Raw genomic sequence first — 12378 nt, 5'->3', positions numbered from 1 at the left:
AAAAGGCTCTAACAAACCTCAATTTTGATGGATTTATTGTTCTAGAGCTTAAAAAAATATACAACTTTATTCTAGAAAATTCATAAATGGTTTTTAAGTTTGTATACAAAAACAGACAATAAACTCAGTAAATACTTTATAGTTCATAAAAACAAACGTGAATTTGATGTCTTTTATAGGCTGCAATCTGTAAAACCACTTAAAAGCACTAGAAGCGTGTTTATCGTTTAAAGACTGTTTTATGGCCCTTTCATGCGATTGACCCATCTTAAATGATGTCATATTTTGAGTTCTCATTCCAATTCCAACTCTCGAAAATGTCAACGGACTTGCCTTTGATATGAAACTCAGTTGATTGGGCACATCAACACATTTGCCCAATCAGTCCATCCACTATCCACTTGCCTTATATTTCAGCCCGATCCCCTTACTACCCCTTACTTCCGACCAAATAACGGTTGCCGGGCAAAAGGTGTCCGAGATTGTTTTGACATTACTTTCAAATGTCAATCGCCTGTGATTTGATTTCTTCTTCTGAGGCTTTCATTGAGTTTGGGCAAATTGAGTTCAATGTGGAGGTGAAGATGCCTGAAACTGTTGGGTCAAATGCGATAAAAGCCGATAATACAATCGAATTTAATGAGGTTAGATGGTGATGGTGACTACAAAGCCGTATCTTGGGGTGGATTTTCCCCATTTTCCCGGGTGGAATGCAGCAGGGTAGAAAGGGAAGGTGGGTACTGGTGAGCTCCATTATCAAAGAGGCTCACAACAGGTTGTCATTGGATGCCATTGAGCCTATTCGATTTTCCAGGTACAAAGAACTGGAGATGCTTAATATTGAAAGCCTATTTACACTGCGTAACATACTCTTAAGGCACTTTAGGATATCTTTTTAAATGTTGAAGTAATTTTTATTATTTTAAAATTGTTGTTTAAATGTTTATGCTTTATAATAAATTAATTTTATTATAAGCTTTATGGTCGCTAAAAAAATCTTAAATATATAATTAATATTTTTCAAAATATATATCTTTACTATCTTTTGAAATAATAAATAATCCTCGTACCAATTATTATAATAACGTTCTACAAAATACAAACGGAAAATGTTCTTATTTTTTTTGACACGTACTCTAAAAAATCAATTTTCTAAAGCCGAATTGTGTTAAAACCATACCGAGAGCTAAGAGATAACACACCTGAGTTCACATTCAGAGGCTTTTGGCCAATCCTTAAAGCGGCTTAAAGCGACTGTTAACTGTGAGATAACCCAAACTCACTTGGGCCCACAGGCAACACACGTCGATGGAGTTATTTAACAGTCAGCAGACACCATTTATGGGCGTTCGATTTAACATAAATTTGATGTGAAGTTCCCACCACACCCTGGAAATCACCTGTCGCTTCTGCTTTTGCTACTGCTATGTAAATTCCAATAAACTAAAGTACCAAAGTCGCGACATTTTTGATAAAGAACAGAAGGAGCAGGGAAAACGATAGCAACCCCTCAGGGGCGGTTATTTTTTGTTTTTTATTTTTCCCCACATTTCTGACAAGCTATAAAATTTTTATCAGCATTACTTTTATTCTGACATTTCACTGACATTTCACAGAAAGTAAAGGAAAGTACTTGGGGGCCAAAAGTTCAGCCAAACCCACCACTCAACCCTCGAAAATTGTTCACACACTAGATAAGAGACTTTGGAAGGTGGGCGTGGGCGTGGCTGGTTTTTCATTTCCTAAATGGCTGTTTGACCTTTTTCATACCCCAATACCAAAATTGATTTCCTGGACGATTTGTCAACCCCTTTTTTTGGCCCCAAACTAAAATTTATCAGGCTAACAAAATTGCTTGGCCTACACAAATCTGAATTGTCGCTGACAAGGGTGTCAGCTCCAATTATGCATAAGCTCTACCTACCGAAAAGGCGGTGAAGTTGGGGTTGCCGGGTCCGTCCCAAAAACCCATTTCCGGAACGCGGGTTCGGGACCAACAGCCAACCTGTTGTTGGCCAAGTGATGGCGGTGTTGCCTCTGTTTATGTCAGCTCTGGGTGCCACTTTCATTTTCAATTAGTTTGTCCAAGTGGGCGTGTGATTTTCAACACGGAACTCCAAAAAATGTGTAATCAAGAAAGTACAAAGCATGTAAAAATTATTCGAATGTAAAATACCCACTGAATAGGATTAAATATTTAAATTAATGTTTCCTACAATGTTCCACTAAGTCAATTAAAATATTTTAACACACTGATTTCCATTTTAAATGAAGCTAGCCACTTCCATAATTTCTTTAAATTCCCAAGAAACCGTAATTTAAAATTTATAACCCCTTCTAAATGCAAATAATGTTCTTCTCAAGTAAGCAATACTCCCCAATATTACCAGGTATATTCAGAAGATGCGAAGTGTTTTTGAAAAGGGTGAAAGTGAAAATGTTGCCTAATGTTTTTTATTATTGTTATTACCAAAGCTGGCTCCTTTCTGGCACCGCTGATAAGGCTTAATGTGTTCAGCGCACGGTGTTTCAATAAAACTTTATCATAATTGACATTTTAATGGGGATGCAAAAAAAATATTATTACATTTTACAACGGAGCATACTTACTTGCGGGCAACCGTTGGAAGTAATTTAATATTTATGAAACGGTCTGGAGGAAATAAAAAGTGTTGAGAGGACTTACCCATAAACATGGCTGTGGTTGAAAGGTGCATAATGTGTGATAAGTACGGGAGTATAATAAATGGGTTCTGTTAGAAGCGGGTATTTTTAGAAAGCTTTTGTTAAGGCGGTTCAGATGGTCTAGCTAATATATTTTAAGGTACTGTTGTATAAGAACTCGTACTATATATTATAACCCTTTACATGTTTTAGAAACTTAATACAATCCAGTTAAACATTACATTTCACTGCTCTAGAATTAAAAAGAATCATTAAAGCCTCTGCCCATTCCAATTGATAAATGACTCCCTGTGAATGCAAACAAAATGTGTAAAAAAGTGTAAATAAAAAAGTAATCAACTCCATCAATCAGTGGACCTTTTCAACTCAGAAAAAATGCTGGGTCGCTGTGTGAGCTACCAAGGCTCCTGCGATAATATCAACGGCATCCTGACGCGTGACTATGCAGAGGTTTGTATAAGGGGCGAGAGACAACTAATGGAACTAAATTAATTAGTAAAAGAGTCGCTTTTTCTGCTCTGTACAGCTAACTAAATTTAAGTTACCATAGCGAGTGTGGAAAATGGAAAAAATGTCGCTTCATAAACAAAAGTATCTCTCAGATACACAGACACCGAGGGGAGTCCTTGCAGTACATGTGCCATAAGCCAGTGACACTGACATTCGCCCGGCTATTTTCCACTAACAAGTTTTCAGTTTATTGTTCCAAAAGCCAATGCCAAAGCCAAAGCTAAAGCCAAATCCCGAGCCTAAAGAAAGCAACTGAAAAATGCGGAAAAGTTGCATAAGCAAGCTGAAAGTCCTGGGCCAAGTCCATTGTTGTGTGTCTGGCCCTTTGAGATGTAAAGCCCGCTCGTAACTTGGTCGGAAATGGAATATGGCTAAACAGTAGAGGGCCAGAACCGAGGGACAATAACAGAATGGCAGCTAGACAAACAGAAGGCTGGCATAAGATAGCAAAAGATAGCAAAAGTACAATGCAAGATATTTTTATTGCCAACCAAGGCGAACATAAAATGTGTCGCATGCATATGCAGAAAAGTCGGGAGATGAGGGGCCACATTAGGACTACCAACTGGCAGGGGGCATAATAAAAACTATGTAAGGATGTGCCTAACGACGTGAGGGCAGCCAATGTCTGGAAAGCTAATAATGCCCTTGCCAGAAACAAAAAGGAAAGTTCAAATACCCTGGAGATCAGAAGTTAGGCAAAGGAAAGTGTATGAAAGATGCTATTAGTTGTCATTGGCTTTCCAATATTCTTAAAAAATATTTATTCCGAATATTATTGTTTGTATTACCAAAAATATTACAGCCCATTTTACAGTCTTTGATATTGCTATCATATACAAACACATAACAATCTTTAAGTTAGAGAAAATATTTCATGCCTAATCATGTTTTTAAAGATTTCTCCTAATATATTTCCTACTTATCCAAATAAACTAATAGCCTAACTTACTTAAGGCATTCAAAGATCAAATTACCCCAATAAGGAAACAAGTCCCATTGAACATAATATCACAAAACTTGTAGCCATGGTAGTTAAATTTATGTAACCAAATCTAGGAAGACAGACAGATGAAGGATAGACCAGGCCAAGGACATCCCAAGACAACAAATGAAACTTGCAGGACATTGCGAAGGGTGGGAGATGGAAATGGGATAAGGATAAGGCCACTAGGGCTGCCAAAGAAATAAAAAGGATTTTTCGTTTAGCCAAAATTGTTGCACAGATTTTCTTAACGACTTCCAAGGGCTCTCTCTGGGCGGAAATGTCTTCAATTTTAATTTGTTTGCTCAACTCGTTGTGCATATGTTGCTTTTGGCCGAGAGTCTGGGTGGCTAATGATTTCCTGATAACAAAATTGCGTAAAAGACTGCAATTTGTGCAGCTGGGCTGGCTGGCTCAACTCTTAATTACAACTTGAATGGACCATTAGGCTGGCGTTTAGCAAACATTTAAATTCATATACATTTTAATTTCCTTTCAGATTTACACCGACTGGGCCAACTATTACTTGGAACGCGCCAAATCAAAAAGAAAGGTTACAGATCTCTCGGCCGATTGTCGGGATGGTCTTCTTCTGGCCGAGGTCATCGAGGCGGTCACTAGCTTCAAGGTGCCCGATCTGGTCAAGAAGCCAAAAAGTCAACAGCAAATGGTAAGTTTATGGGTCTTATATCTGGCTTTAGTTGGGGAAAATTCTGTTCAAGAAAACAAATTTTTTTTAAGGATAACGGCGATTTTATTTAATAATTTGAATAAATGTCTTACCTTTATACAAAAATTTTTAAAGGTGAGTGTATTTATTAAATAAAAAACAGTTGGACTTAAACCTAAAAAAAATCCAATTGTCTCCAAATGTATCAAAATAGTAAATAAATAAATGTAGTACACTTTTGTTTAACAACTTTTAACTTTATGACAATAATTTTGGTTAGTGTATTGACTTTAATATATTCCATTGAATTTATTTCAAACTTTAATCCAGTTAAAATCAATATTTTATGAAAAAGTAAAGAAAGAAAAAATATTATTGATTACTTAAATTTTAATCGATTTAGTTTGACTTCTCGCTTGAAGAAAAGCCCTACCAAACCAACTTGATTAATTTGAATTAAAGGTGGCTAACCATCCCAGTGAAAGGCAGGAAAAACTTCCATTAGGCAATGACTAGCTGGAATCCTTTGGCATTTTGCTCATTTACCGCACCAGTGACATACCCTTGGAAACGTGAAAAAATCTAAGCGTTGATTATTTCATCCGAAAGGCTCATGAGTCACTGCCATTTTTTGCGTTAATTGTTTTTTACACGACAAAAAGAAAAGAAAATGGAAATGGAAAAACAGAGCGAAAGCGAGTAAAGCCAGACCATTATCCGCATATGCAAATGCCGGCTAAACGTGAAAATATTCAACACACACACACCACACACATTCTCGTCCTTTGAGTGCGGCGTGCATTTGAAAGGTGGATCCGTCATCCGCCGTGTTGGCCGTACCACGGGGCGTATGACAAACTTTTTCATCCGTGCTGCGGCGACAGCTCCGCAATTTAGTTACCAGTTGGAAAATGATGATTTCCGCCGCACTAAGCAATTTGGCACCAGGTGGCAGCTGCTCCTCCGGTTCCTCTGATTGAATTGCGATGATGACAACGATTTCGAAGCTGCACCAGCGATGGCTGCACTTCACTGCATTTATGAAATTAAAATTAAAATTAAAAAGTTTTTGGTTTTTCGAATGCCACAAGAAATTTCACACACAGCGGTGAATTTATCCTGTTCTCTTTTTCCTTTATCTTTTACTTTTCTGTCTGCTACGTGAGGAGATTGCCAAAAAAGAAATGCTTTCGCTAGGCTCTTTCAGCTTTCGGCTTAGAACCCAAAGGCTCCCCAAGGTTTTGGCATATTTTCGTTGGTTTTGCGCTGATTCTGCGGCAAGTTCATTGCCGATATATAAACAGACTCCGAAACGCGGGACCATGAAATAAAAATTTATTTCAACTTTGTCAGTTTTTGGTTAGTTGACGTTTTGCATATTAAATAGTCGACGGGGACTGCGAGTTAGAGATGCCAAGAGACAAAGTCTTTGAGAAAATGATAAGCTCAGCTAAACGTGCGCCACTGTGGCACGTGATGCAGCAAAAGAAAATATAAGAATCGGAAAAACAAAAACCAAAAAAATAAAAATGAAAAAGGAAAAGCGACGAAAAAATAGCTGACAAATTGCCAGCGAAACTTGCCCCCCAAAAGTGGGCGTGGCCCGTCGCGTTGACGTATGTGACATGGGCGCCAAATTGGGTTTATTTGAGATGAAGAAGCTCGAAGCCATGCAATGCATTGCACACTTCTCCATATAAATGTATCTATATGTACAATCCACATAGTTGACGAGCAGGAGCCTGGACTAACAAACTCAATTTGCCAATTTGGCGTTCAAATATAGACGAATAAAAGAATGAAATAAAAAATATAACCAAAATTAGTAGGTAGCATGCGAATTTTTGGGAGTTTTTTCGATGGTTGGGGATCGTTTATACAAGTTTAGGTGCAAGTTTCCACTGCGAATGGAAATGCAAATAACTGCAGGCGGGAACAGGAAAACACAAACATATATTTGCATGCCAAAATGAAATTCACAAATTAAATTCACCCCTGTTTAAATGCAGCCGCATTTGTTTAACCATTCGAATAGGTGAAGCTTAAAAGAAAATGAAGCATAAAGAATGGATACATATGTGCGATTCAATAACAGTGTTTTTATAACTAATTCGTGGTTATCTTTGAATGCTTAAAAGTTATGAGTTAATTATTAAAAAGATAGGCTTAGGCAAAATAATATAAAAATCATTTTTAGAGAAAAATAGGAATTCAATTATAGAAATTTCAATTTAATTCGTTTAACCGCCAGGTGAAATAGTAAAATGTCAAAGTTAAAGTGAAATTTAAGTGAGGGAATTGTGAGGTTTAGGACAACCCACCCTATAATTAAATTGCTATTCCCTGATCCATAATTTCCCGTTCTGTGTCCTTTAATTTCGGTTTATTGTGTCCACTGATTCCCCACGGAGAATACTTCGCAACTCCATCTATTACCCAAACTATGGCCCCCGTGGCTTTATACCTGGTTTGTTAGCCCCCCCCCTTGCGACCGCCGCCACTGCATTTCATATCCTGGCTCACAACAATGCCCACTATTGCACACTATTCGTGTTTTCCATTTCAGAGCCAGCAAACAATGCATTTGAAAATTTTCCCATTTTCAGGGCAGCGATTTTTTTGTTGCAGACCGGCGACTTCTCTTCACTCGGCACTCTTCATTCATTTGGCCATTTGTTTTTCATATTTGCATGGCGAAATGAGAAATCCACGTGGTAGTGCAGCTCAGCCCAAAAAATGGAGTGAAAACCTCGGGGAAAGGACGAAAAGGGACGAAAAAGGACGAAGAACAAGGGAATCTGGCCAAGACACATTTGAACAAATTCAATAAAAACAAATAACACCGTGCTGAGTGCATTGAGTGCAGACTAAAGTAAATTTTATCAACTTTTAAATCAAATATTAAACTTTAGTTTGCGTTCTCCTTTCTTTGGCGCGTGTTTCAGTCCAAACTTTGTAATAAACTTTTCTTGGTCTTTTCTCCACCATCTTTACCTTTTTTTCATGTGCAAGCTTACTTTTTGCCAGTGCAAACTTTACATGAGGGTTTTTATTTGCCCTTTTTTTTTTTGTTTGCCCCTGCAACACGTAGTGCACATTTTTTTCGACTTTTGCAACGTTTTTCTAATGAGTGACGACGACGACGAAGGAACAGGCAGCGGCAGGAGCAGCTGAAAGAGCCCAAGGATCCGAATCGGGCCAGAGTCAAATGTGGCCAGAACCACGGGGAAAAAATGGAAAACGAAACTCTTGAAAAGTCAGCGAAACGTAAAAGTGTTCAAAGTCAACTTTAGCGACGGCACTTGCCAACGCGTAGGAGAAAAAACCGAAAGCCAAAGTTTCCAGGCATCTATCCAAATTAAAGGCCGCAGAAATGGAGTTTAAGCCGAATGGGTTGAAGAGGTGGCTTAAAGTTTACCAACATCGCATTGCCGTTTGAACTGCACTCTTATTAACACGGAGCAGTTAACGGAGTCGTTAAAAAAGTTTTGCGGTTTTTCATTGGGAAATTCAGCATTTTTAGTGGTCCCTCTTGCAGTTTTTGGTCGAATAAAATTGAACAATAAATAACGAATGGAAGAAATATGTATCTGTTCTTTTATTCAATTTCCCAAATTTAATTGTAGCTATCTACATGTCGTTTAATAAATAAATATTACCACGCTAAAAAAGTTCTATTTTCCAAACGCGTTTGGAGTTTTTAATTGCTAAAATTTTACATTTTTAGTAGTCCCTTCTGAACAATGAATTTCTAAAGAGGCAAATGGCCATATTGTCTCTTCGTATGTTATATTTTTAGAAGCATTTTTGTACCCGGTAGAGAATTTTTGTAATATTTTTTACAACTTTAAATAGGAATGTGTATGCGAAAATTTATTTAAATCGGACCTTTTATTAAAAGGCTATAAGCAATTTAAGTGTGCCATCTCGAAAACAGCCGATTGCTGCATGCATATCTCCATCTCCCTCGCACTACCGTTAGCTGAGTAACGAGTATCGTTGACTATAGCGTTCTTTCTTGCTTTTAATTACATTTTAGTAAAATAATTTTATTTGTCTAATTCCCTTTTAAGAAAATTACCGGCTAGAAAATGGCTGTGTAAATCTTAAAGTAGCCCTTTGTCTAGACTCTCGCCACTTCTCCTTAAAGTCCTGTCTTCAGCTGCGTCATTGCCGTAACAAAGAGCAATTTGTGCAAATTTACTCAAATGAATTTTACTACGCTACTAATTTGATTTCCACTCTCCAACTAAACAAAGGGAACATGTGGGAGCTGCAAGTCAAAAAGGTAAAATGGTAAAATGGTAAACGCTTCCTCTTTCACTCGCACACACTCGCAAACGGAGATTTTCCCAATCAAGTATGTAAATAACGTGCTGGCAGAGTCTTAAATGGGAAATTAAATCAAAATAAGCACATGCTGTGTCTTACATAATTGCCCGTCTTGGTCCTTTGTCCATTTATCCTTTATCCTGTCTTTCACAGGCCAAGAAACGCCCGTTGTAGCCAATTTCTAAGGCCATTCGTCCTGCATTGATAACCCCTTGTGCTGCAGTCGTTGTGGCTTTTTCCCATAAGCCTCTTGCAGTTATTAGCTGTAGACAAACATGAACAACAATGTCCGAGGCAATTATTATGTAATTAAACTAAAACAATAGCACAATTTAATGCGCTTGACTGATTTGCCTTACGCAGGAGCCATCCTTTGCTATTGTTGTTTTTGATAAATGCCCTGATTGAAGTCCTGGAAGAGAGTTTGAGGTTTTCTTTTCGGGCTTAAATGGATTTAAGTGCTTAAAAAGTTGAGTAAATATTATGCAAATATTGCGGGGAAAACTATGCTACAACTGCAGAGAAACCTTAAATAGAAAATTATTTTAAAACTTTAGATAGAGAGTGTAAGTAGCTTAGCAGCTTTGTGGAAAACAAGAGAATTATTAAGCCACTGACTTTTCTAATACTTAAAGCTAGCAATCAGCCTCATGGATTTCCCCTGATAAATATGCAATGACCAGCCAATTTCAATCTTTTTAAAAAAATTACTGCTCCAATCAGTTTACACGTCGAAGCCCACTTAAGATAAATGCAAATGCATAAAAATTTCGTGCACAAGCCCTGTTTCCACTTCACTCGTAGTTCCTGTTCCTAAACCTCTTTCGTTGGCTTTTCCAACTCCTCACCTGTCCGGGCATTTTCAATGTCCGTAGTTCAATGGAAAAGCTTACGTTTGCTTTATCTAAAATGAAATCTGCTTAGGTGGCAGGCAAACTGGGGCTGGGTGTTCCCCGTTTTTCCATGTTTGCACCGAGGATGCAGCATCTGGCCTCAAATTGAAGTTCATTAATGCAGCAGACTTTGATTTATTTTTAGGGAAATTCTTCTCGTAGCCCAAATACTAGCTTCTTCGCTTTTCCTGCACCGTTTCCATGGTAAACAATGCATAGATTCTTTTTTTATGGCTCCACATTAAAGTTAACAATGCCACAAATGCTGGTCGGGGGCTAAGCTTTTTTTTCTGTGTACATTTCAATTGGCTAAATTTAGTCGACTTCTGCTTGCACAATCTTCTGCAGCTTTACGGGTTAAACAAATAGAATAAAAATTCAACTCTGCTCTTTTCTATGTTTTGCAATTCACAATTGCGTGGCAGTGGAAACAAAACAAAAAAAAATAAAGAAAAGAATTACAAAAAAGTTTTGTAACCACAAATCAGGCGGTAAAAAACTTTCTGGGAGGCCCATTCTGGTCTTTTTTGCACGTGCAGCATCCATAAATTCTGGCACACAAATTAACTTGTTCGAGAAGAAAACAATGGGGGGCACGGGACGGGTTGGAAAACTGGGTGGAAAAGTGGGCGTGGCGACCAATCAATGGCAGCGCCTTCTGTTGCATAAATTAGTCGTGGACGTGATACGCCAGCGAAAACTTTCAAGTACAGTTGCCGCACTAAACTTTAGTTGTCCCTCCACTTAAACGGCAATTCTTTTCACTTAGAAACATCTCAACTGTAAGCCCTCCATGAGCGGGTTCCATAAGCCAAGCTTCTATTGGTCAACAGAACAAGTGCACTTGATTCGCCTGGAAAGTTTGTTTATCATACGCCATGTAAGCCGGGGGTTTTGGCCAAAGTGAGCCATCTCGAAAACTGTAAGGCCACAACATTATTTCATTAGTTTGTTATTTTGCTCAGCAGTGCTCTTCCAGTAAATTAGAGACATTAACTGCAATACACAAGTTGTCAACAGAAAGTTATGAAATTTCGTATGGCTGCTCTATACAGTTGAGAAAAAATGAGTTTTCTGAAAACTGCGGCTAAATTAAATGCACAGAAAACAATTTAAGACGAGTATATATTGTAATATATATATTATTAAATATTACAATTTAAATATTTAACTATAATTTATTTTACTGTTCCATTTTGTATTAAATTAATGTAAATAAGTTTCTGTAGATTTTATTATTAATAATGCCTTTAAAATAATATGTATGACAATTAACTTTAACGATATGGGAATATATTTAATTAAAACTTGTCATAAAAGATTATGAATAAAAAAACGATACAAAATGTGTTTGAAAGTTCTAATTAAAGCATAGAGCCTAAAATAAAAACTACCTAAGCTATTATTTTCGTAATGAATAAAACTGAGAATTATATAAACCAAGAAAAATATTCTATCTTTATTACTCTTAAAGTATAGCATGTTATAATGGTTATTTAAGGGTATCAAGGGCACTGTTCCCAGTTCATCTCGACGGATTTCTGTTTGGTTTTTTTTTGGATGTTCATTCGTCAAAGTTTTGCCAAAGCTTTCTAATTACAAATGTAAATCCCCCTTCGGTCGTGTGTGTTTCTGTGGGTCGAGAACTTTGTTTAGCTTTTCCACCAGCTCACAAGGGGAGTTCGGCGGGAAAGGGAAAGCCCCTGTCTGGTACTTAACTGTGGTCGTACCCGGTAATTGTCATTGGGGTGGGGCAATCCCCAGAATGCAGAATCCAGATCCAGACCCAGAACCCACTAACCATACCCTATAAGGACCCCTACTGGCCAGGGCATTAGCTCCACTGATAACTGGACTTGGACAGATGTTTGCCCGTTGTCGCCTGCTGGGCCCGTTGACATGGACATGGAAATGGACATGGTCATGGTCTTTGGGTCTGTCTGGATTTTGTTTTCGCTGCGGCTATGGTTTTGGGTTCTGGCTTTCCAACTGCTTGTTTGGCCAGCAAACAAAAGCGGAAGTGAATTACACTTCAATTGGCTGGCTAAACTGCTCCAAGTTTTTGGACCAAGTCCAAAATGTGTTATATGTGGAAATACTTTTCTATTTTCGTTCGGGTTTTTTGAACAACTCTTGCCAAGATTCACGCACTTAATTAGACACGGGGCCCCAGAATCCCCAGTTTTTGGATGCTGCTGATGCTCCTCTAATTGCACTATGTGCCTCCTCGAAAACGACTTCAAAAAGGCGGAACATAGCATCGACCTCATTTCGAGTGCTCGGCAAGATGTTTTATCTAAATT

The 12378-nt window shown here is 37.9% G+C and overlaps 1 protein-coding gene across 6 annotated transcripts in view; it reads left to right on the top strand.

The window, feature by feature from the left end:
• The window catches only part of LOC119547588 (protein sickie), a 180591-nt gene that overhangs the window by 56471 nt on the left and 111742 nt on the right, over window positions 1–12378 (top strand). For 4 of the 6 annotated variants that reach the window (XM_037854502.1, XM_037854500.1, XM_037854496.1 and 1 more), the window contains exon 2: window positions 4680–4850. In XM_037854502.1, the coding sequence (XP_037710430.1) occupies window positions 4680–4850 (171 nt within the window). Of the gene's footprint in view, window positions 1–3019; window positions 3136–4679; window positions 4851–12378 lie in introns of those variants that run through there. The other 2 variants (XM_037854501.1, XM_037854498.1) reach the window with 1 other exon arrangement.

The sequence above is a fragment of the Drosophila subpulchrella genome, chromosome 2L, assembly GCF_014743375.2.
Source record: "Drosophila subpulchrella strain 33 F10 #4 breed RU33 chromosome 2L, RU_Dsub_v1.1 Primary Assembly, whole genome shotgun sequence".
Classification (NCBI taxonomy): Eukaryota; Metazoa; Arthropoda; class Insecta; order Diptera; family Drosophilidae; genus Drosophila; species Drosophila subpulchrella.
This window is presented reverse-complemented; position numbering and strand designations above follow the sequence as displayed.